This window comes from Pinus tabuliformis, chromosome 5_1 (genome assembly GCF_031772625.1).
Source record: "Pinus tabuliformis cultivar Carrire ecotype Pingquan chromosome 5_1, CPIR1, whole genome shotgun sequence".
Taxonomy (NCBI): domain Eukaryota; kingdom Viridiplantae; phylum Streptophyta; class Pinopsida; order Pinales; family Pinaceae; genus Pinus; species Pinus tabuliformis.
The window spans coordinates 450542446-450569379 of NC_142305.1; the positions used below are offsets into that span (position 1 = coordinate 450542446).

Genomic DNA, 26934 nt, shown 5'->3' on the forward strand with positions numbered 1-26934 from the left:
CTCTGGCTGGTCGATCTACTGCCCAAGAGATTCAATTTTGCCTCCCGGTCTCACACCTAGACTCCCGGCTTTTGAAACTCAAATTCCCTTTGCAAATTTCAGACTCGCTCTTGGATTCTGTGTTGCCTCTGCGTGGCTCTGCGTCAACCCCTTTGGCTCAACGCTGCCATTGTTGGATTACTCTCTGCCTCTCTCTGTTGATGATTCTCTGGCTGAGAAAATCACTCTCTCCGGAAGCTATCCCTACCCCTCTGCTGCAAGAAATCTCCTCAATCGAATTTTCCTCCTGAGAACTTCTCACTTCAGAAAATCGATTTCTTGATCTCTCTTGGTGTATTTTCCAAATGACCCTCAAGCCCCTTCTTATATCTTCCTGTTGGACAACCAACGACCTAGATTAACTCCTAATCAAAGGCTTAGATCGTTTTGACTTGATCTCCGTCTTTTTCTAGAAGATTCACCCACAATTAGATTAATACCCATTAATATTTTAATTTTCCTAAGTTTAGACTTAGGAACCCCATTAAAAATATTAATTATTTTAATATAATCGTCTCTGGGTGGAATTTCCCAAAACGGTTTCTGGGTTCTTTGGAATGCATGTGCCCAAGCCTCCCTGCAAAATTTGAGGCCTAGAGCACATCCAATGCTACCCCAAATCAACAATCATCACTGCTTTAACTGCTATAATAAAACAAAGAGGAAACAAGGGTTTAAAGGTCAAACCCTAGGCTTAAAGCCTTGTAGATGCACTTGCCCAAGTGACCCAAATTTTTTTGGTGAAAAAGCCACCTAAAAATCGAACTTTTGGAGCTCAAGAGTTTGCAAATCCACCAAGAAATTAGTTCCAAAATTTCAGATTAGGGCTTAGGGCGAACTAGGGCAGAAAATGGCTAAGAAGAGGCAACGCTAGGCCAAGGAAGGCCATCGTTGAGGGCTAAGGGGGCTAGGATGATAGATCGGGGGCTGAAATGGCAAGAGGAGGCTAGAAAGAGGCAACATTGGAGGAGGAAAAAGCCTAAAGTTTTGACACAGTGGGAATGGAGACCCTAGAAACTAGACACTGGAGGTTTAAGGGCCTAAAAGGCTATGACAAGCCCTCTAGAGTTGTCGTCTAGGCTTCTAGAGGGAGGTTGGGGCCCTAAAAGGCCACGATTAGCCTTGAAAAGGGCTTAAACCCTCTGTGCAGGGGGCTGGAGAGGAGGCCAAGGACTCCTAAGGTTCACGACCTGCCCTAAGAGGGACGAGAAAGGTTGACGCAGGGGCTAAAAGGTTGACGCTAGGGACTTAAAGGTTGACGCTGGCCTTGGAGAGGCCGGATCTGGCCCCGGGTGGCCAGAAACTGAGAAGATCTTCAATGAATAGCCCTACAAATTTTTTCAAGAGACTAGATCTTACCTTCAAGGGCCTAGATCTAGCTCTTCTTCAACTTGATCCCTTGATCCAACCTGCAAAAATGGAAAATACAACACCCAAACCCCAAATATATGCAAAATACCAGTGTTCCACGGGGACGCGTCCCCCAGGGTCGGGTGCGCGCACCCCTCGCACCCCACGCACCCGGGACGGGGAGTCTCTTGGGGGTGCGTTTCCCCATGCACCCTTTTTGGGGAGTCTCGGGGAGACGCAAGGGGGTGCGTTTCCCTAATGTGGGAGTCTAGACTCCCCAAAAAGGGTGCTTCTGGGCGTCCCCCTTCAGTGTGGGAGTCTAGACTCTCCAAAAAGGGTGCGCCTGGGCGTCCCCCTTTAAATTTGTCTAATAAGATTTAAAAAATGAAAATTCAAAAATCAAAACCATTAAATTTTTTTTTAACTAAAATTAAAACTAAATAACTAAAACTTAAAAGTCTAAAAAAAAAAAAAAATTAAAACTAAATAACTAAAACTTAAAAGCCTAAACCTTAAAGTTAAAAGCTCATTTCATTTCAACCCAAAGTCATTTCCATTTCACTCTTAACTATTTTTGAGTTTGAACTTTGAAACTTTGAGTTATATAAATTTAGTGTTCAAACTTTGAAAATATACTAGTATGTTTTGCTTTCAATTTAGATTCTAGAATGATGAATGATGAATTTAGTTTTTAAATCAATGTAGATTGTAGAATGATGAACCATTGAATAATGAATGATATCGATTCATGTATTTGAATATTTTATTATTGATTTTTATTTTTGTTTTTCGAATCTCATGGTATGTATGAATAATAATTAATTCAATAATGAGACTTGTCACTTGAGTATGTCATATGAATGATGTATGTATCAAAATGAATGATGAGGATGGATCAATGATTCAAATTTCAATTGTCTATTTAATATTTTTATGCTTTCATTATTGAACAGTGAACAATGAATATGAACTTGAATTTATATATATATATATATATATACCTCGACGACTCCCCGCACCCCCGAAATTTCCCTAAAATTTGAGGGTACTCCCACACGTCCCCCTTGTGCGTCTCCCCGCACCCGCGACTCCCCGCACCGGAGTCTTGGTGGAACATTGCAAAATACTTTAAAACCTCAAAACCCAAGTTAAAAATAATAATTTACAAATTATAGTTACAAAATTATTCACAAGTTCTACAAATATACAAGGGTTTTGAAATTTTTTAAATCTTGAGAAATATATTTTATGGAATCTTTTCCTTTGATGAATGACTAAAAATACTTTAGAAACCCCAATGTATACTATAGCTTTAGTGAAGATTTAATCCACCATACAAATATTTGGAATCCAAGCAACAATGATTCATGCCCATGTTTGTGAACTTGGAGGCCAAGGACTGAAGTATTTGCAAGCACTATGTGTTTATCTAAAAAATAATCTGTTAGATTACATGGGAAATCAAACTACCTAAGGTTAGCCCAAAACTATCAATAGCATGATTTTATCTCCATTTAATGAAAACACAAATCTTACCAATATTCAACACAACATAGAAATGCCCATAGTCAGCACATACCACAAATCAATAAGCGGGAACAACTTGAATTGCACCCCGAAGTCTTTATTATGATAGCAAAAATAGTTCCCAACAGGACAATAGTTATAAAGATGCTTCAACAATGATTTTCTAGCCAGAGATCAAGATGTTAGAGACTCAAATGACTCTAATTTATAGATTTATCCTCCAAGTGGAAAAATAACGGTTAGTTTCTTTGATCATTGTCAAAATAATATTGACCGTTGATAAACACTTCAAGATCTTTTAATCTTGGCCCTTTATTTTTTATTTTGAGGAATTTTCGAATCAAGAAATTTCAAACCCCACTTCGGTTATCATTTTTCCTTATCACTCCATGCATATAGTTTTAAATCCAAGCATGATAGAAATTCTAAATTCTGGAAACGACAATATTTTTATGAAAATAAAAATTTAGATATTTCACAACTGCTGAAATTGTAGAAATAAAACACAGCAAAATTATGACAGCCACACACAGACAGGTTGGACGGGGCTTCCAACTTTGTCATCTGGAAGGCCAGGATCTTGTCAGTCCTGGATAGACATCATATCAAGGGCTTTGCCTTGAGAACCGTGGCTATCCCAGTAGACCCAGTTGATAATGAGAAGTATGAGGATGCAATGGCGAGGGAAAAGTGCATAATCCTTGATGGGGTCAAGGATCATGTCATACCACATATTGCCGAAAAGAACACGACAAAGGAGATGTGGGATATTTTGACGACATTATATCAGGGCACTTTCGTGCAGCGGAAGATGCTATTGGAGAATCAACTGCGGTTGTATCAAATGTAGAAGGGGGAGCAGATAGATCTATACCTCCTCATATTGCAGGAGATTCGGGACCAACTTACTTCCATAGGGGCCACGCCAGATTAGGAGTTCATGGTGAGGACCATTCTAAATGCAGTCTTCGAGGAGTGGAAGACATTTGTCCAAGATATTTTGGGCAGAGCTACTCTTCCAGGATGGGAAGAGATGTGGACAACTCTTCGCTAACAAGAGATCAGACGGTTGACCAAGGCGGGGAGTAGTGGCAAATGAGGTTGAATCAAGAAAGAGGAGGAGGAGGATGCGGCTCTAGCATCTGCGGGACAACAAGGGAAGAGGAAGAAGAAGGACATCTCCAAGGTGAAGTGCTTCCATTGTGGGGAGCTGGGTCATTATGCATCCCAGTGTCCTAGGAAGAAGAATAAAGGAGAGGCTTCTGACTCCAAGGCAGCTTCGGCTAAGGTGGAGAAAGAAGTCGAGACTGATGACGACTGTGTCATGAGTGGTCATGCACCTCTAGAGAAGAGGTGGGGATACATCGAGCTGTAGTCAGGAGGACTACATAAGATGAGGGGCAAGATCCTTGAGGTACCCAAAATCTTGGATCATATCCAACTACGGGAGCCCTTAATAACAGTAGCAGGATGCCGGATGTCGGGTAGAAGCAAGATGCGATGGAGCGACAAGGCAGTGCTAGAGTGCAGAGGTTTGTAGCAGCACAGTGGGGGTTGCAACAGTGCGAGGGGCACAAAGGTGGTTGTAGCAGTGCAAGAGGTAGAAAGGTGTTTGCAGCAGTGCGAGAGGCACAAAGGTGGTTGCAGTAGCGCAAAGGCAGCAGATGGAGCACTTGATAGCAACAAAGGAAGCTTCAACATCAGGAGTTTTCCAGACTGACAAGGATGTAAGGATTTTGGGTAGATCAGTTACTTACTTCTCAGTAACTGAGTTGCAGTGCAACAGTTAGCAGTGGCAGTGGTATGGGCAGCATAGGCAACATGTTGAGAGGGAGATGCAATACAGATGTAGTAGTGGCAGTGGTAGAGCCATGGGCAACAGTACAGGAAGCAATAGTGTAGTGGATGTAGGGCAGCAGGCCCAACATCAGCACAGGTACCAGTGCTGGAGGATCAGTATGATGTTCAGTGGTGGAGCATTACTAGAGCACATTCCTCGCTAAGAGGGAGTGTTGATTTGTGGTAGCATCGGATGTCCTCTAGCCATGAAAACTGGTGGAGAGACTAAAGCACATGAGATCTCCAAGAACCAAAAATGGTTTGGGGAAATTCCACCCGGTTGGAGAGATATTAAAATAATTAATATTTTTAATGGGGTTCCTAAGTCTAAACTTAGGAAAATTAAAATATTAATGGGTATTAATATAAAACTGAGTGAGAATGTTCTAAATGACATGGATCAAGCCAAATCTAATCTGAGCTGTTGATTAGGGACTTAATCTTGGTCGTTGAAGACTCAACAAGAAAAGTATAAGAGGAGGCTTGAGGGTCAGTTGGAGACACAACAAGATTGATCAGTCAGTTCGATATTTTGGAGCGGGGTTTGTTGAGAAAATTCGAACAAGTGATCTGTTACAGCGAGGGGCAGTGAGTACATAGCAGAGAGGCAGATATAGTGCTTGAGGGTCAGCGCAGTAACTGAAGAGGCTGATGCAGAGGTAGTAGGAGCCACGCAAAGGTAGCTAGAGACTGCACAAAGGTTGAGTGGCCTGCGTGGGTGATGCAGAAGGCCAGAGAGCTGACGTAGAGAGGCAAAAGGTTGACGCAGAGGGTTTAGGAGCTACGCTGAGGCTAGTAGGGCTAACGCAGAGCCTAGGAGAAGCACCAAAAGGATTTTCGTGGGGCAGACTAGAGCTGAGAGGCTGAATATTTGTCTCCGAGAAGAGGTATTACTGCCGTGTAATAATCTCTGTTGGGTGATCCATTTCAACACCCTAGTTGTATTCAATAAATCAGCATAATAATAAAACCCTCAAAACTGCTGCACCGGTTTTCCCGCATTGGGTTTTTCCGGGGACGATTATCCAAAAATAACCGTGTCCCTTGTGTGTTTGTCTAGTATTTTAGTTACTGATCTGTATATGAGATAAGGCTGCATTTGTGTTTATTTTCAGTATTTATATGTATAAATAACTTGTTAATGGAATAAACAAGTAGGTGAAATAAACCAGATAATGCAGTGGGGATTTCTAACATGTCAGACTTAGAAATTTCGACAAATTATAAGCTTACTTAGGTTGTTACATACACTGAAGGCAGTGTTCCACGGGGACGCGTCCCCTAGGGTCGGGTGCGCGCACCCCTCGCACCCCATGCACCTGGGACGAGGGGACGTCTGGGGAAACGTTTCCCCACGTCCCCCTTTTGGGGAGACGTGGGGAGATGCAAGGGGGGACGTTTCCCCAATGTGGGGGATGCGACTCCCCAAAAGGGGGACGCCTGGGCATCCCCCCTCAAAATGGGCTATGCGTCCCCCTTAAATTTGCTTGTAAACAATGATTTATGACAGGGGAAACCTAGTATTTGATCATATTGCCCTACTAATGCTATGCAATTCATGGTAATGTTAAATTCTTAAAGTAAAAGTGACATTCTCCTTTATCTTTCATTTTCATCCTTTTACTTAAATTTTTAACGTTACCATGAAATGACTCATGATGTTTGAGAGTGGTTTCGACCTCTTTGGATTTCATATGCAGAAAGTAGAATTTTAGATCTCACTCAAAATCCAGCAGACTTAACAGTTTTTCAGGTATTCAGGGTTCGATGGATTGGAATGTTTCCATTGCATTTTGTCATGTACAAAGGTATGGAATTAGTATTTAATCAAGAGCACCAAGCCCTCTGTGTACTTTAGAGTGACTTTTAGACTCATCATTCCACTGTTTTTGAGTTTAGTTACATCAAAATACTATTCCAGTCTTTAGATTTCAGTATCTATTATAGTCTATTTTGCTTAGTACTAATTAGATTCTAGAATGATGAATGATGAATTTTAATTTTAAATCAATTTAGAATCTAGAATGATGAATGATGAATTTAATTTTTAAATCAATGTAGATTCTAGAATGGTGAATAATGAATGATGAATATGTATCAGAGTATTTCATTATTGAATCTCGTGGTCTACGAATGAATCATTTATGTTTTAGTAAGGATGATGAGTATGGATCAATGTATTTAATTACTTATTTCAATTATGTATGTATCATTGTATTTATGCTTTCATTATTGAATATGAAGTTGAAATATATATGTATATATATTAAAAAAATTATATACCCCGACGTCCTCCGGTCCCCCCTAAATTTCCCTAAAATTTGAGGGTACTCCCACACGTACCCTTTGTGCGTCTCCCCGCACCCGTGTCTCCCCGTCCCAGAGTCTTGGTGGAACATTGATTGAAGGTCTTACTAGGATCATTTACATTACATAACTTGCAAAATGGGTTTACAATGACATGTAAATTGTTGGTAGATGACCCGATCTTGTTGAAAAAATTGACACTTCTGCTTCCTTGGAACTTTGACAAAATGTGTGCAATAGAGCGAAAACATGATCATTAGATTGTAGCCAAGCATATCCTAAGATATCTGTGTGGAACTATACATCACTGCCTCCAGTATACTGTTAATGAAATCCAGCTTATGGGATATACAAATTAAGATTGGGGTGGCAATGAGATAGATGGAAGAAGCACAATAGGTGGATGCTTCAACCTAGGATCTTCCATGTTTTCATGGATGAGCCGAAAGTAGGATACCATTGCTTTGAGTAGTGCTAAAGATGAATATGTTACTGCAAGAGAAGTCTGTCGGGAAGCAATTTGGCTGAGGAAGTTATTATTAGTCTTGTTTGAAGGACTGCTTAGCCCTACACAAATACATTGTGATCATGAAAGTTGCATAAGATTAATGGAAGACTCAGTGTTTCATGCTAGAACAAAGCATATAAATAATAAATACCACTATGTTAGAAGCCTGGTATGAGATGGGGTCGTGGCGCTGCATTATCTACATACAGATGAACAGGTAGTAGACATACTAACTAAAGCGTTACCAAACAAGAAGCTTGAGTACCTGAGAGGTAAGCTTGGTTTGGTAGACATTTCTTCCCTAATTGAGGGCGAGTGATGTTGGATAATTCTTGTATTTATGGTCATGCACTAGACTAGGACTAATAACTGTAAGTATTAGTGGAGGCTATAAAGAAAGAATGAAGTCCGAAGGATTGGATGAGCATCTTAGATTGAGACTTCTTATGAATTGTAAAATCCAGGAAAATAAGTTTTTGACTGATACTCTTTGAGGATGAGGTGGGTCATCTAAGATAAGAGTAGTCGAAGAGGATCAATATTCTTTGAAGATTCAGGTTTGGAAATCCAAGATAAGAATAGTCTTAAAAGGACATACCCGGTGAACATTCGGATGGGGTATGTGCCTTAGAGGTAGTGTGGCAACTCACGTAAAGCCTCCCAGTAGAATGCTCTCGAATAAGGATGAGCTTGTCTAGTTAAGACCTTCAAGGACAATGCTGGTTATGATAAAGATGCTTGACAAAAGATGGTTTGTCAATCTGACTCTTCTTATGAGAATGCTTCAAGGATGAGACTCCCTAGTTAAGGGGGGGTGTTGAAAATTGTAACAAGGTTCGGTCTTCATAATGGCCTAATTGTAGTCAGGACATTGTATATTCTTCATGAAGAAGTAAACAGAAATTATATTTTATTTGGAGTATGGGTTTCATACTCAAGTTTGAGTCAAAAGCATGTTCTTCGTGCTTTTAGGTTTTCTAGGTCTTTCTAGGATAAAGAATAATATTGGTCATGTGCAAATAGTGCCATTTGGACTTGTTGTAATAAAGACAAATATTTATTTTATCAAGAAAAAGTCATTTTTGTATCCCAAGACCAAGTCAGCCCAAGAGCAGATCAAGTCGGCCTAAGGGAGGGCTATTCAACCACTCAAGAAGGCTATAAATACAAGGAGCTCGACCTCATATGGAGCACTTTTTCGTCACAAGTTCGATCTGCAATAGCGAAGGAGAAGAAGAGCAAGAAGGATGAGGAAAAGAAGGAAGAATCAAAGTTTCTTGGGCTAGATCTCTCTCTCTCTGTCCACACGTGCGAAGCTAGGGTTTTTGTGAAGCTGCAGTTGCACGAGGCTGAAATTGCAAGGCCGAAATTCTGAGGAGCAATTGCAGTACCGAAATTTTGGGACGAAGTTGCAGTAGGTCGAAGATTGGAAGTTGCCTTGGAGAAGATCTTGTTGGCGGCTGACTTGGTGCTTGGTAGGGTTGTTGGCTTTGGTCTTTGGGTCTTGGAAGAACAGGAGAAGCATTTTTTCTGGGTTTTCCCCTTGGCGGGGTTTTTCCCTGGCTTGGAGCCTATATCTTGTGTACTTTGTATTGTTGTGATCTTCATTGTTTTGGTAATTGCTCGATGAACAAAGATCCCATAAAGTAATAAATGGGCAACACATATCACAAGTAATTATTAAGTTAAGGAAAATCATCTATAATACATAAGTCTCTTGATTTTCCAACAGGACTGTCCTAAAACTCTGTTAAAATCGCTCAAGAACAATGCATAAAATGGAGGACGAGACCCTATGTGAAGTAGGCATGACCGCACTGTTGTAAGGGTAGTCTGATCTTCAAGAGGGCAATATTCAACGTCATAGCATGTACTGTGAAGTGAGCAGATGGGATAGTGAGAAGGGCTCGCATAGTGAAGGAAGAGGAGGTCTGTTCATACATGATGAACAACTGTGTTTGGAAGCCCTAGATCAATCAAAGTGTTGATTGTGTATGGGCAGTTTTGTATGCCCTAAGAAGAGTGAAAAGAAGACTGATTTATCACAGTGAGAGGGAAAATCTAACGTGCCCTAGGAGCTACTTTTTGGAATAGCCAGGGTATTGACAAGTGGGAAGCCTAGAAGCTATGTCACATGATTCAGGTTCGAATTTGAGTTTGGCAATGATTAAGTTCGATTCAAATTTGAATTTTCTGATGAGGTTCATATGAGGTTCGACATTAAGTTCGGCTATACATATTTTTCTATCTATATATGACATAAAATAATAAAAAATCAAAATCAATCAATTAATGCATATTAGTAAGAATTTTGATTAGTAAACATACATGAATAACTTAATCATAATAACATCTAATTGTCAATGACATTAGTTAAATATAAACATACACCATTGCAACTTGCAAATGCAAAAAGAAATGGCATAATTTTCAATTTTCAAAATTTAAAAGAATGTCTATAATGTCAAATACTTGTAATCTTTGAAAAAATCACAAAATTAAAACATAATCAAAATTTAAACATACAAATTACAATATAACTATTTTGCAAAATCATGGAGAACATCTTCAATTTTCAAAATTTTAAAACAAAAGTCAATAATGTCAGGTAGTTATAATCCATAAGTGCAAACCTCAAAATTTTTCATCAAATCAGCGTTAGGTTCGACTTGAGGTTCGAATTCGATCAGGTTCAACCTTTAGGTTCAGATTTCAAGTTTGGCGAACCTGAACGAATCTGAATTTTTTTTGGTGTTCGCCGAATTTCAAACCTCAAGGTTCAAATTCGACGAACCCTGTGACATTGCCTACAAGACCTCATGTACAGTGATCGTTGAAGGTGTCAATGAAATGTTAGGAGGCAGATTGGTGTGCGCTAGTTTAGTAAATGCAAGGAGGCATTTCATTAATAAGAGGGTAGTTTGATGAAATCCCTAAGAGCTAATGATCCTAGTGGAGCAGGAGAGCAGCAAATGGGCAAATCAATGAGCCAAATTTTAGGCACTGTTGGAGCAACAAGAGGGTTGATAGTGGCAGATTGGACAACTGGTGATGCAGTGGTAGTGATCAATAGAAGAGGTGGCAAAGGATCTGCCAGATTTGTTTAAGGTATGTGGACTGAAAGGGTTGAGTGTGTGCACAATAAACAAGTAGGTCAAGTGCATCTTGTTTAGGGTAGATTGGTGGTCATAGTTGTTGACACCAAGCTGTAGTTGTATCTTTGTATCAGAGCTGTATGTAAGGGCCATGATCCCTGGTATGAGAGCCCTAGGAGTGTTGTATTAAAGTTTGTAATATAACACGTAGTAGGTTAAAAGTTAAAAGTTGTCATGTGCACTAGTCAATTCACTAATGTATGTTATTTTTTTGTGCAAAGTAGTAGTGTTGAGGTATTTCCATGTGTTAATGATCATGATTTTAGGCATAGAACTGTAGCTGAAGTGCCCTGGAAAAATTAACACCCCAGTCATCACTACGACCACGACATGACAACTGGTCCCTCAATATGTGATCACGCTGATACAAATAGAGCCAATACTCTCCCAGAGCTTCGCAAGGCTGCATCCTATGTCACAAGGTTCGGCGAACCTAAAGGTTCAGGTTCGAAATTCGGCAAACCTGAAAAAAATTTGAAATTCGTTCAGGTTCACCGAACTTGAAATTCGAACCTCAAGTCGAACCTGAACGAACTCGAACCTCAATGAACCTCAACGAACCTGAACGAACTTGAAGGCGAATTTTAACGAATTTTTTAGGGTTCGATTTTTTTAATGATGCACTGAGAACTTCAGAATGACAGCCATGATAACTGTTTTATCCTACCTTCTTCACTGTTCTCTAGACCATCATGTTGACTGTGATCATGCGAGAGTGTATTCCATGACTGCAAGATCATTGTGATCTTTCTTACACCGAGACAGTGAGATCATGTAAAGATAGTGAGGGATCCAAAGATCTTTCCATTACATATATATATATATATATATACATTGACTGTTAAGAAATAGATCCACCGAGATGAGATACTATTCCTTACTATACTGAGGTCCTTACTGTCTCATTTATTCCGAGACTGTAATGGTTACTGTGGCTTTTTGTTATGCAGGGATTGTATCTTCCGAGAATGATCATTTCTGCAGCTTTGTTATTGTGCCACAATTGTAATATATATATATATATATATATATATATATATATATATATATATATATATGTATGTATGTATATATATGTGATTGAAACAACGTCTAACATCAATCTTATTAGGCCGAGAGAGAGGTTCTATCACTGTTGTTCTTTGTCTAGAGTCTAGACTTCTACAAGAGTATCACTGAGGCCTTGATGCCAAGACTGCTATGCGAGATCCATTGACACTGTGCCTTTGTCCTAGATCTTTGCTACTCCATTCAGCTGAGATCCTCACAGGTATGTCGAGATCACTAGTTGTGCAATTGTGATATGTCTAGGTAGATTTGTATGCTAAAACAGATATGCCGAGAATGTCTAATCCTTCAATCTTTGCAACGTCCATTATACAAGGTTATTCCTGCTCCATTAGACCGAGGTCATATATATATATATATATTGAAAAATATGTATAGTCAACCTAATGCCGAACCTCATTCGAACCTGATCAGAAAATTCGAATTTGAATCGAACTTAATCGTTGTCGAACTCGAATTCGAACTCGAACCATGTGACATAGGCTGCATCCACTGTTAAAACGTTGGTCTTGGGCCAAATGAGTGCACACTCACACAGATTGTAACCAGTCTAAAGGGGGTTGTGCTCAGTTAATATGATCTCGCCCATAGGTGCTTGGAATTGCACCTAGAACTGGAAACTCACGTCCAACAGTAAGTGAACTTGCTATACGAGTTAGAGAAGCTCCATCCTCAGTCAGGTCGATTGCCCAATTTCTTAGATGTCCATCACTAGCCCGAGAAACTATCCCTGCATATAGAACAATCCATTCCGGATTCTGATAGGGGCCAGATTAACTACACAATGAATCCCGATGAAGGATCTAAATGACCCGTCCTTAATACTAGCTAGGGTGGATGATTATCCGCTGAAGCCTGAAACTAGTTCTCCTTCCAAGGTTTTTCGTCCACTGAAGTGCTGAATCCCCCAACTCTCCAAATCGAACTCCAAAGAGAAACTTGCATAATGGTGAGAGGGAAATCAATTTCCTCTCTTTTAATTTCCTTTTTCCCAATTTCCCTCCTTTCTCCAATTTGAATTTCTTTCCCTCCTTAAATTTTTATTTGCTTTTCTATTGTTTTTCCCATCACTTTTATTATTGTCACTTTATAAAGTGGACATTTATTTATTAAGTGGCCCCCTTTTATTAATTCCTCCATTATGACTCTATATCACAGGAGTTGAAAATGAGCTAGTGAGTCGTCTCTCTGCCCATTATTTGAGAAGGGACATTACAACCAAGAGCATGGATCCATTTGGAAAGCCACCGGAACTCCTCAAACAATGTATCTCATGGATATGAGTGCAATGGTGGCTCCTTTGGTTGTTATAACAACCTCCGAGGGTAGGGTGACCTCTAATGGTGTGCCAAGGCATGGATCCATGTGCAAACAAACCAAAATTTGTTAATCTAGAGGCCAAAAGAGTGGAACAACGTAGGAAAATGTGCATCCAAGGTTGGTGTGGCCTCTAAAGATGAGCATATAATAAGTAGTGTATGTGCCACAATGTGAAATCAAGTGCCTAGACCATGACATCATCTCCAAAACCATGGTTAAAAGAAGAGGTTGTTCTAAGAATATGTGCACAAGTGACACGTCCCTCAAGAGATAGACTTCTCCATCAAGGATCCCAAGACGTGTGCCCTAGATACAATGTGAATGCCAACATGATAAAACAAACCAATGCACTACCTCCATGAACAGACAAGCCACATAATAATAAACCCTAATATTTAGGGAGAGCCCTTAGTTGACGGGTTCCCTCTCAATGCAGTGTATAATCATGTATACAAAACCCTCATCAAGGCTAATGATTCATCAAGATCAAACATGCAAGCCTCCAACACATGGATTGATGATGCCACCAAGGTGATAATCCATAAATGACCATGCATCAAAGTATACGTATCAAATCCAAAGTCCTCTCAACCTACTTTGGCAGGGTCTTCAAACTGTAGGACAATCCTCATAGAATATTAGGGCAACAGAAGGCAAATCTGATGTGAACAGGACCCAGCAGTTTAAAGGGGTTTGTGTCTTCCATATGTAGGTTTTCTGAAAATGGTTTCCATATCAACTTGAACATCCCTTCCAAAGCCAAAAACTACACCAAAATTAATCATTCTCGACTGTATGTTTCTACTGTTTTTCCTTGGATTAAAACACAATATTTCTGTTTTCCTGATTATTTTTATTTGCAGCTTGAAGGCTACCTTGATTTGGACCCATACGATACGTTAGCTTTACGGGTTAGAGGAGATGGACGCTGCTACATATCAACTGTAAGTCAAGCTTTCTCACCAACAAAATTTATAATGAGGAAACCAAAAGCAAAGATCAAAGGATGAAGCTTGTCGTCTGTCTTGTTTCGCATAATTTATATAAGATCATAGGAGAGAGAATTAAAATGACTCCAATCCATATCTCAAGACTTGCTCATGGTAGCTCCAATTATGCATTTCAGTTTTGGTTTCTATGGGATTTTTCCTCTACATTATTAATTGGATATAACATACATGTCTATCATGTTAGGTAAGTACTTCTCGAATTTGAAATATACTGGGTTCACTATCTAAATACTATTTGATTTGGTACTTGTATCAGATTCTAACTCAACGTCAATTAAATTTCATATGGATGCTCGAGTTAAAGCAATATGTTTAATATTTTATCTTTGTTTGAATAATAGTCTCATCATTACTGGCAGGACTGGACTAAAGTTAAGAACATTCAGTATTCATAACATTTTCAATATTTAGTTATATTAACTGTAGTTTGATTTGCAGCGATTCGCACAGAAGCTCTGCTGAAAAACTAGATTCTCTGGAATCAAGCCAGATAAGGCAAGCACATCCACATCTTCATTCTCATAAACATTGACAAGGCTCTGTGCTTACAATTTGATTAGAAGCTGACTCAACTTCTTGTTCTAGCTGAAGAAATTTTATAACAAGCTAATGGATTACTAATTCATATGATAAGATCCAAGTTGCAAATACTAGTTTAATTTCAAGAACAGATTTTTCAATAATAAAGGTCAAATGTCTGGAACTACAGAAAAATAGCTACACATTAAATACAGGATTTATTGATGCACAGTTGCCTCAGTTCAGCCGAGTTAAACAAAGAATCAACAAGCATATCCTATCACATACTGAGATCTGGATATGGCTGGTAGGTGGGAGCAATTGTAAGTGAATAGATTTGAAACTTTTTTTACTTAGTTATGATGTCACTTGTCCAAGTATTTAACAGCTATCTAATAAAAACATTAAATGATGTTAGTAGTATTCAACTGCATATACAATAGAAATTAACCCAAGGTTTAACAATCCTATAAGTCTCCATGGGAAGATAAGAGTGGGTAGGCATTGTTTGTACCATAGTTATATAATTTTGTTTTGTAGTTAAAAAACCCATGCTTATACGTATTTTTCCTGAAGCATATTATATTTTTCAAAACACATAGATCTTCAAAGAGTGATGCTATTTAAGATTTCATTCAAGAAACAGAGCATAAAACAATTTTTTTTGAGAGATTCTAATGGCAGTAGAAATCCTATCTATGAAAAAAACAATTATGATAAAAGTTTGACAATACCTGATTATTGATTACCTTCAATCTTCTTATGTTTGTTGAACACACACTTATTCTGAGAGGGGGTTGGTGATGAAAACTTGACTTAACTGAGAGGTGTTAAAATTTGGGTACCAGAGGACAAGTGGTTCCCTAAGGCTTTGATCTTTGGCCTAGGGAAAAGTGTCCAAATTTATTTGTACTTTTCTCCTAAAGTGACTTTATAAGTGGTAAAGTCAATTTAATTTAAAAGTGACTTTATAAGTGGTAAAGTTACATTTTAATTTAAAAATGACTTTATAAGTGGTAAAGTTACATTCTAATTTAAAGGTGACTTTATTAAAGTCAATGAAGAATTAGAAAGTGAAAAAGTGACTATGGAAATAAAAGGCTAAGTGGGTCTTTATTTAAGTGGGTGAGTTAAAAAATAGAAAGTGAGAATTAAATGCACATTTATTCTCATCTCTAGATTTAAATGAATCTCAACCATTAGATCTCAGGGTAACTCAAGAGGTCATTTAAAGAGTAAAATGAGAAGAGAAGATGAAAAGATCATTCATTCTTTCATAAACATTTGAGAGAAAGAGAAGAGAGAGCAAGGAGAAAATTTTTGAGCAGTGAGGAAGTGAAGGAGAGCAGCAAGAAGACATTTCAACAAATCTGAGCAGCAGTATTTATTGGCATGCATCCCATGGAAAAATTGTATAACAGGAGAAAGACAGATATCGAGGAAGAGGGACACCACAAAAATCGAGGAAGAGGGATAGCAACAAGCGCACGAATTTCGAGGCAGTCGTACCGCTGAAATCTATACGGTCTGTACAACAAGTTCTGGGCATGTTTTTCGAGGCTGGCCGTATAACATTTAATGCTGTTTTATTGTTGGAAAAAATTCTGTTTTGGTTGTTTGCTAATTGGCACAATTTTCGAGGTGGAGTTCAAGCACGAAAATCGAGATAAGTTGTAATTTGTGGTTGCTGGAATTTTTACTTTGTATTTCAGTTTCTCTGTAAAAGCATTTTCAGAAATAAAGAAGAGCTCTCAAACTAGTTTTCCCCAAGAGTTGTAGGGGGTTCCTCCAGGGTCACATTGACCAAAAATCACTGTGTTATTTTCTGTGGCTGTCATAATTTTGCTGTGTTTTATTTCTGCTATTTCAGCAGTTGTGAAATATCTAAATTTGCGTTTTCAGAAAATCTTGTCATTTCCAGATTTTAGAATTTTTATCATGCTCGGATTTAAAACTAAATGCATGGAGTGATAAGGAAAACTGATAACTGGAGTGGGGGTTGAAATTTCTTCATGGTATCAGAGATTGGTTGGCTGAAAGTGCAGTTTGGGACAACAAAGTGAAAATTAGAAGCTGATTTTTACGCAAAAAACAGAAAACTTTACCACAAATTTGAAAATTTCAGTTTGGTAGAACAGTGAGACATGTCTTTGGGTTTGAGAGTGGAAGACAGGTTGGATGGGAAAAACAACTGCAGTGCATGGAAGGAGAGAATCCAAAGCATCTTTGAGGAAGCAGAAGTCTGGGGCATTATGGTAAATACCACACAAAACCCAGTAGTAGTACCTGCTGACTTTGTACAGTTGGTAGAGTTTAACAAAAAGAATGCTAAGGCAAAAAGATTGATTTTGGAAGGAATCAAAGACCATGTCATTCCTCATGTGAGAAGAAAGACTTATGCACATGAGATGTGGACAACCTTGATCAGTCTTTACTAGAGCTCAAATGAAAACAGAAAAATGGTCCTAAAGGAGAAATTGAAGGCCATTAAAATGGCTAAGACTAACAGTGCTACAACATACCTCACAAAGATCACTTCAGTGAGAGATGAGTTGGCAGCCGTAGGTGAGATCATTGCACCCACTGAGTTGGTGAGGATTGCTTTGAATGGTCTTCCCAAGACTTGGGAGAATTTTGTGGATGAAATTGTTGCCCGGGAAAACCTTCCTGATTGGGAGAGGTTGTGGGATGATTGCATTCAGAATGAGATAAAAAAGAACCATCTTGAGGCTGCCAAACAAGTGGAGGAGGATGACAATGTGGCATTGTTAGCAAGAGGCAAGAAGGGTAGAGCAAAGAAGCAAGCTTCCAACCGTGGAGGCAAAGGCAAAGGTAAAGACAAGCAGCAGAACAAGGAGAAGGACTATTCCAAAGTCAAATGTTGGAATTGTCGAAAGTTGGGACACTATGCTGTTGTGTGTCCAGAGAAGAAGAACAAGAAAGGGAAAGCCAAACCCATGAAAACTTCTGTAGAGATAGAGAGCTTCTCAGAGAGCTTTGATCGAGAGTTTGGGTTCATAGCTTGTGAGGCCACTAGTGTAGGATCACCTGCCATACAGGTTCAGAGGGAGTGTGCATTCCCCGCTACTAGTAGAGCATCTTCTAGCATTTGGTATGTTGACAGTGGTGCTTCCCGCCACATGACAGGAGTTGGAGAGTACTTCTGAGAGCTTTCAGAGGATGATACTGATATAGAGGTAGTACTCGATGATGAGGATAGCCGCAGTTGTTGAGGAGGTCTGTTCCCTCATCCACAAGCTTGTTCTCTATTGCAGCATTCTGATCCGGGTTAGGGTATCTCAGTTCTTGTGTATACAGTTGGGTTGAAGGTCCATACGAGCTGCAGTTGGACGAAGGAAGCCATTACCGAATAAATTGAAGTCATCGTAGGGCTAGAAGAGCCCTAACTCTCCTAGCATATATGCTCACGTTCTGAAACGAAAACTTCTGTTCTCGCTGCCCTAGAACAGTCATTACATTGGCATCACAAATCTCAGATCAAGAGCCTATTAAGGTGTGTGATGGGTCTACATGAAGTGCGAAGGTAGCATGGGGCTAGAAGAGCCTATCCGAGTCCAATATTGTTGACTGACATGCATTTTGCTCAGACCAGATATACTGTTCAGATCTGCAGGAGGATACATTATGTTTGGGTACATGTTTGGAGGTATTGTCATTTGATGTTGAAGGCATTTCTGAGTCAATGTTTGGGTCATGTAATTTCTCAATAAAGATTCTATAAGAAAGAGTTCAAAGGGTTTTTCCTCTCACGATTGGAGAGGTTTTTGCCCTGGCTTGTTGCCAATATGTTGTGTACTTGTGTATTCTGATCTTCTTGTTTTGGTAACTGTTTGAAGATAATAATTCATATAAACAATAAGAAGCAGAAATAATATCTCAAGCAGTTGTCATAGTTAAAGAGAAATCAAATATTTATATTGCCCTTCAATTTCTCAACAGCCTTTTCTCCCTTTTTTCTTTCATTAGATAGGAGAATCCTAACCCTATTGATCAAGGGCTCAACCCATGAGATCAATGGTGGAGATCATTCCCTCACTTGAGCTCCTTTTAATGAGTTCCCCCTCATTAATGACTCTAGTCACTTTATAACTTTAGTTTTGTACCTTGTACTTTTTCTCCACATAAAGTGAACTTTAAAATATAAAGTGACTTTAATATTAGAAAGTGCTTTAGTACTTTTTCTCATAAAGTCACTTTAAGACATAAAGTGACAGTAATATAAAGTACCTAGTACATGGACCACATAAAGTGACTTTTTCCTCATGAATTTAATATAACCGATAAATTCATATGCCAAAAAGGTAATTAAAGTGTCTTCCTAGGCAAAATGGCTAATGCACTAGGAAACACTTCCTTGGTACCCTTAATTTTTTAACACCTAAACCACAAAGGAGGCTTCTCTAAATCACCGAAAAGAGTATGCTAATACTAGGGCTGAAGGTGATAAGTTTTTGAAGGTCTAAAGATGGATAGAGAGTTTGCCAAATGCTAAGGTTCAAGCATGTTAAGGTTAGACCACTAGATGGGCTGCTATAAGTTAGGGTTTGGATGATCTTCAATAATATGGCATTCAATGTTATATAGTAGCCTAAGAAAATACTTCAAAATGATCTTGAACAAGGACGGACCAAGGCCTTCAAATACAGGTTAGGGCTTCACTAGGGTAAATTGTTTATGGCTGTTAGATATACATAAACAACGAGAATAAAGGGTGATGTCAGCCCTTCTAGGGTATGTTAGGCTATCCCCTATGCTAGATTTTTCTTATATATGATTTATAGAGACTACCCATAAATAATGAGCCATCCACATGTAGTAAAATAACAATTTTATGCACAAATCAGACCTAAAACCCTAGTGGCTGCCCTAGCTGTCTAAGATAGAGAAAATGAATTTTTTTTTAGGTGATCAATGCACTCTTAGGCCAATGCCTTATCCTACAAAGGGTAATGGAGTCTTTATGGCACAAATTACCAAGGAAGGATGGTGATGGAGTAAGGGGGGATGCCTTAGGGCATTCACTTCTAAAACCCTAACTATTGCACTTGTGAGGGGAGAAATTTAAGTTTAAGGTCTGCACATATAGAGTTTCCTTATAGGCCTTGAAGAGGACAATTTCATATGCAATTACGAAGCAAAATTTTAGCAATGACAGAACATTTAGGCATGGAATGTTGACTTTGTTGCTTCGGAAGGTCTTCTGCATAGGGTTGTTTCTGGGATGCAGAAGAAGTCCTCTTTAGGTGGTTGTTCGAGAGGAGCAACTAATATGATATCCTTCATAAGTTTTAACTTAGGAAAAGTACATTGATTAATAATCGTTGACTTTGGGCTATTGTTTATCTAGGGATAAATATTAAATTATTTAAGTGACTTAGATCTAATCTCCACCATTAATCAAAGGAGGCCAAGATTTAATCCTAACCCTCAATCACTTTGGAGATTAGGGATTGGTAACTTATCTCTCTTATCTATCTTGGACTTGTACTAGACGCTCATACTGGTGTATGTGTTGTGTACTTCTGATTTCTTGTGATATTTCATTGTTTGGATTATAAGAGAAATACAAGGTAATGGGGTGGCCGCTTGGCTTCCTCAAGCCTTATGGCAACCAAGATAGTCCCTACTAGCCAGACCAAAGAATAAAACGTGTCAGATCCAACTATAGCACTGATTAGATGGCTAGTAAAAATGTCTAGGACACTCAATCTCCCTAAATTGAATATGTAGTTTCTCCTAAGGATAACCCTAGGAGAGTTGTCTTGCCATGCTCTTATTATTCTCAATGATTATAGTACAAATACCTTTAGTTTGCATTTTATATTTTTATTGTTGTCCCTATTCTCCCTTACCCTAAAAATTAGGGGGTATCTCCAATTGTAATGAATCTTTGCACCTCATCTCTCTAATCCTTGGGATAACATAATTGAATTTGACCTATGAATTCATGCCCTTATTTGGATTTATCTTTATAAATGATTAATGGTATATACTTTTGTATGATGTCGCTTATACCCAAAACTATAGCTCTTTATTGCCCTGAAAAATGTTGTCAGCTCATGTTACTGGATTCAACTGACATGTGTCTATAGCTAAGTTACCAAGAAACGGAAACAGATACAGATTCAGATATGGATATGGGCCCACCAGATTTTTGAAAAGTTTGGACCCTGATACAGTGGGGAAATACCACGTATACAAAATACACCAATATATATATATATATATTTTAAAAGACATATTCAAAGTTAAAAATCAAAGCCATTCATGAATGACAACATTAGAACTGAAATCATTAGTTAATTCATAATTTTGAAGATGTCAAAAATTGGTTAATTCATTAGTTAATTCATAAATCATTAGTAGGTCTAACTACCTATCAAAAAATGGCTCTATATGCTCATGAATTGAATATTTCAACTCTACATCTTAATCAACATGTCATCTTCCTTGACATTTGGCTTAAAATCTAAAAATTTCCATTTAGTTATAGTGGTAAATGAATATTGCACATTGTTTGAGAACATGCTATAGTCTACGTATCATATTGCTCTAAAATGACTCTTCACCTAGAGTTGGATGGGATTAATCTAATTAATTTATTAATGACACAACCATCCTTTGTACACTATATATTATTATCTATGTATTGTCTTAAAGCTTTCTTGTTAGGATTATCAAAAATTGAAAATTAACATTTTGATGTGTCAAACCTTTCCTAGTAGCTTTATCATGTGCTATACAACCTATAAGTATTTAATAACTTATACAACTATACAGCCTATAGATTACTAATAAGTGATCTAACTAAAAATCTAAATAGAATATTTAAAAAAAACCAAAATATCTAATGTTATTTGCTTGGGATTTGGCATGTGAGAGCTAGTTGACATAGGATCTGTTTCAATAGCATGGGATCCGTTTCCTGATTTGAAGGATCAATTTGTGTGGCGGATCCTACATGGATCTAGGTGGATCCGTATCTATTTCCAAAATGGGGATTTGTGAATCCAACTTCAAGACCTCGTGGAAACGGTAACATAGGTCTATAGAGCTGTCACAATACTCCGATTTCTCCTGATTCGTCACAATTTCTCCGAACTTTACAGGTCACCGAGTTTTCAGAATTTTTCAGGTCCGAGTTTATGCTTGTTGAGTTTTGTTTTTTGTTGATTTTTTAGTGCAAGCAAGACTAGACAATTTTGCAGATTGATAACTTCTTCTAATGATACAATTTGACTTCTTTAGAGCATTCCAATCATTAAGCAGTTATACTAGAAAAATTTCAACCATTGAAATCAGAAGAGCAGTAAAGATCATAGAGAAACAACAAAAGAAGAGACAACAAAAATTTAGGCCACCGGATAGGGAAAAACCCACAAGGGGAAAACCCAACAAATAATCCTTATGGGAGAGAGAGTTCAATTCTTCAATTTTTTTACATCAATATATTCCAGTGAAAACATAGACTAGCCATCAAGATAGCCTTCCACAAGTGTCGAGTCAATCTTTTTAATATGCCAAGACAAACTTACTAAAATTTGGTCTCCAAGAGTGCCTCTTCCTCAACTTCTGAATTTTAAATGACAGAATTAGAACTTCCCATACTTCTAGGCATGAAGATGTTGGACATTGGATAAACCGACACTCCCCGTGTGTTTCATGACATGTGCTTAACCGCATCTCGTGGATCCGTTAGCTCTAGTGATGCGTCCGTTTACTAACACTTGCGGGTTTTGGTGTAACGACAATCATGATTCAAACAAGCGGTATCAGAGCCATAGGTCTCGAGTTCTAATCACACCAGGCTTGCGTTGGGGGGGAGATTGTTGGACATTTGATAAACCAATGCTCTCCGTGTGTTTCGTGACATGTGCTTAACTACCTCTCATGGATCTTTAACTCTGGCGATGTGTCTTTTTACTAACACATGTGGGTTTTGGTGTAACGGTAATTGTGATTCCAACAGAAGAGCCTCAGAACTTTGCGTAAAGACGAGTCACGAAACTTTGTACAGATCATGGACATTGCAGACTTTGCATATGAGAGAGACCACAAACTTAGCATAGCACAAACTTTGCATAGGATATACCACAGACTTTGCATGAGCCACAAAGAAATGGTGCCACAGAAATAGCATTAGCCACAGAAAAATGGTGCCACAGAGCTTGGTGTCAACAACTATGACCACCAATCTTCCGTGAACAAAGTACACTTGACCTACTTGTTGAAGGTGCACTCTACCCAACCCTTTTAGTCCATGAACCTTGAACACATTTGGTGGGTGCTTTGCCTCCCCATTTTCTGATCACTGTGACTTCATCTCTAACTGTCCAATCTGCCACTATCAACCACACTTGGTTGCTCCAAGATCACTGAACTTTGGCTCACTGATTTGCGCACTAACAACCCTCTTGCTTCATCAACCAAGATGTCTGTACGCAGGATCTTCCGGATCTGCCCTCTTATCAATGGCTTGCCACACCAAATCCTTGAACTAGGGCTCCATCAAATCTTCCTCCTAACAATGCCTTCACTGCTCCAAGGCTCACTGTACTTGAGGTCTTTAAACTACCCACTAACTGTCCTTTGCTCCTCAAAGACACCAGCACATAGGGTATTCAACAAACTGCCCACTAGTGTTGATATGGTTGCTCCATCATCACTACTCTTAGGGCTTGGAGGCTACCCTCTTATTACTGAAGTTTGTTAAATTTTGCAATTTTGAAATTAATTATCTTAGATCGTCAACCTTTAAGTGCAGACAGTAACCAATAACCATATAGAAGACAATCAATGAACAGTAAGACAGCAGATTTGGTCCTAGACCAGGGAAAAACCCCACTGTGGGGAAAACCCTTTAAGAATATTCTTCTATTAGATCTTCATCCAATGTTCAACAAAGATACATAAGCAGAGTACAAAACTCTTTTCTCAATGACAACAATATTACCCCTTTAAGACAGAGCTTTTGAAGTGTGAGATCTAATCAAATGTAGAATAATAGATCCTTTAATCCTTCAACAAAGATTACAAGTGCAAGAAGAAGATTAGCTTTCATGAATGAGATAGACAAGTCTCCATATGCGTGCTAGAAATCCAAGACAATACGCCTTCACAATAAGATGATTTGGCCACAAATAATAAGTAAATATCCTCCAGGTGCAATAGGATGAGACTTGTAATATGAGATCTGCACAAGCTGATATAAGGGAGATTTGCCACCAATGATAATACAAGATAGAGATCTAGCCAATAATACAAAATCTGTCAAACAATAATGTAAGAACAAAATCTCCAGAAATCTCCAGTAATGCAAGAGAAATCTCCACTAAATTTGCTAATGATGAAATGAAATAACAGGATTCCAATAAATCTGCTAACAGTGAGAGAGATAAAATTCTGATGCAAGTGCTTTATCACCAATGCGAAAGAGATCAACAGTGATGGTAAGAGATCTGCCAATGATGATAAGGGATCTGCCACTGATAATCATATCTTGCATCGATGATAGGAGATCTGCAAATCTGCAATAGATCTGCTACTGATAATAAGATATCTACTACTGATAATAAGAGATCTGCCAATGATAATAAAAGATCTGCAAATCTGCAATAGATCTGCTACCAATAATAAGAGATTTTCTACTGATAATAAGAGATTTGCCAATGATGATAAGAGATCTGCAAATCTGTAATAGATCTGCTACTGATAATAAGAGATTTGCTACTGATAATAAGAGATTTTCCAATGATAATAAGAGATTTGCAAATCTGCGATAAATCTGCTACTGATAATAAGAGATCTTCCAATGATGATAAGAGATTTGCAAATATGCAATAGATCTGTGACTGATAATAAAAGATCTGCCAATGATAATAAGAGATCTGCTACTGATAATAAGAGATCTGCCAATGATGATAAGAGATCTACAAATCTGCAATAGATTTGCTACTGATAATAAGAGATAAATTACTGATGCGAGGGCTTGATCATCAATGCGAGAGCTAGATCACCAAAGCGAGAGAGAGAGAACTCGATGTGTTGCAAATGAAGGCTTCTCTTCAATATATAGAAATCTTTGAGGTAAAATCCCTTCCTCGAATTAAGTGTTTTGGAAGCTCTTTGAGTGATCCATTCGAATTAGATAACTTAAGTGATTTTATTTTCCACATGTCTAATTGCTTTATAAAATATTTTTGAAATAACTTTTGCTCTTGTGAAAAGTAATTTGCTCTCGAGAAATAATTTGTTTCAAGGGTGAAAGGGGTTAACAACATAAAGTGATTTCTATGGAAATTTCTCCCTGGTTGCTCAAAAATTCAACGCTCCCTCTCAACTAGGGAGGAATATCCATCAATAAAGCCAAAACTGCTATACCTGTCAAATCGTCATGATTCATGCTGAACATTCTCGAATCTAAAGAAGAATAATCATGGAAGAGGACCTACTACTACCATCCTGAATCCAAGCTCAGCCAAATAAAGGCTAAGAAACCATTACTAGGGAGTCTCAAACTCCAACCCGACCTAAATATCATTGGGGAGCCAAATTCTTCCACCTGACATCAGGGAGCCACATGCTACAACCTGATACAAATACCATCGGGGAGACTCGTGCTACCATCCGGAATGAATACCACTCAGTCAATAAGACTAAGAAACTATAATAGCTCAACAAATAGGCTAAAAATCCACAATAACTTAGCTCAAAGGTTAAGAATCCACAATAGCTCAGCTCAAAGGCTAAGAATCCACAATAGCTCAGCTCAAAGGCTAAGAATCCACAATAGCTCAACTCAAAGGCTAAGAATCCATGTTGTTCAAGAACACCAACATCTATGCTGTTCAAGAACACCAACATCTTTGAACTTGAGCGAGATACAACTTACCATGACTGGTAAGGATCACCATCCGATCTCAAGTAGCCAACACCCATTGGCTAGATGGGTGGGAAACAAGATGCATGACTGGGGCATACTCCTGATTGGAGGTCCCTCATCCCCAAGAGCTCACTAGCTCAATTCCTCATCCCTAGGAGCTCAACCAGGGGGGAAGAGCACACATCTCAGTGTTCTTGATCAATTGGGTCCCGAACTCGGAAGAGGTACATCCCTTAATCCAAGCATATCTCTAAAGACTAGAAATTTCTTCTTCGGCAGTGCTTTGGTAAGTGTATCAACAATCTGCTCATCAGTCTGAATATGGTGGAGTCTCATTGCTCCTCTCTATACCATGTCTCGAATGAAATGATATCTGATTTCAATGTGCTTGGATCTGTCATGAAATACGGGATTCTCAGACAATCAGATCCCACTCATATTATCACAGAATATCATTGTAGTATCCAGGACTTTCTCAAATAACTCTCCAAAGAGTTTTCTTAACCAGACAACTTCACAACTAGCTAAGCTAGCAACAATATACTCAACTTCAGTAGAATTGAGAGCAACTGATTTTTGTTTCCTTCTCATCCAAGAGATCATGGTGGATCCCAAACTGAAAAACATCCTGAAGTGCTTTTTCTGTCAATAATGTTGCCTGCCCAGTGAACATCCGTATAACCATGCAACTTTATATTGCCAACAATATATTGAAGACCAAAGTGTGAAAATTCCAATACCGGAATCTTATTGCAACAACTGGTATTATTTCTCCTAATTGTTAATTAATTTAACAATTTATTTGCTATGGAAAATATCGAAATAAACACACTGCAACCTTCACAAATAAAATATTGCAGGAAAATAATGTGTTGGAAACTGAGAAATGCTAGCACACACACAAAATATGAGAATTATTTTTGGACAAATGTCCTCGGAAAAATCCAACTTGGGAAAATCGGTGCAACAGTGAGGATTTTTATTATTATGCAACAGTGAAAATCTAAGTACAATCTGGATGCCTGAAATTGGCAATCCACAGCAAGAAAATCTGGGAAAAATTATTGAAGGGAATTTACCCTTCCTCCACAAGCAATCTCGACACAACTTGCCTACAGAAAACTTAGCCTCTTGAAGCTTCTGCGTCACCCTCTGCGTTGGACTGCGCAGTCACTATGACGTCTAGCCTTTGACTGGTCTTTGATGAAGTCGTTCTGCCTTCTGCTGCTGAGAAATTCGTCTCTCCAGCCCTTTGGAACCTTTGCCCGTCCTTTGAATCTGAGAACGATTTTCTCTCCAGCAAATCGAATTGCCCTCTTTGAAGCTACTACGCAGAGCTCTATGCTGCCTCACTGGGATAACTCGACCCTCTTGTTGCTGCCTCTCTGG

General features: G+C 38.6%; 1 protein-coding gene across 6 annotated transcripts in view; it reads left to right on the forward strand.

Moving 5' to 3' along the window:
- LOC149165433 (putative complex I intermediate-associated protein 30) overlaps positions 1–26934 on the forward strand; it is a 240653-nt gene that overhangs the window by 163531 nt on the left and 50188 nt on the right. For 2 of the 6 annotated variants that reach the window (XM_089432308.1, XM_089432310.1), the window contains exons 5-6: positions 13977–14057; positions 14240–14307. The exons of 2 other annotated variants lie outside the window; for them this stretch is intronic. In XM_089432308.1, the coding sequence (XP_089288434.1) occupies positions 13977–14057; positions 14240–14307 (149 nt within the window). The remainder of the gene's footprint in view (positions 1–13976; positions 14058–14239; positions 14308–26934) is intronic. 2 more of the 6 variants (XM_089432307.1, XM_089432306.1) reach the window with 1 other exon arrangement.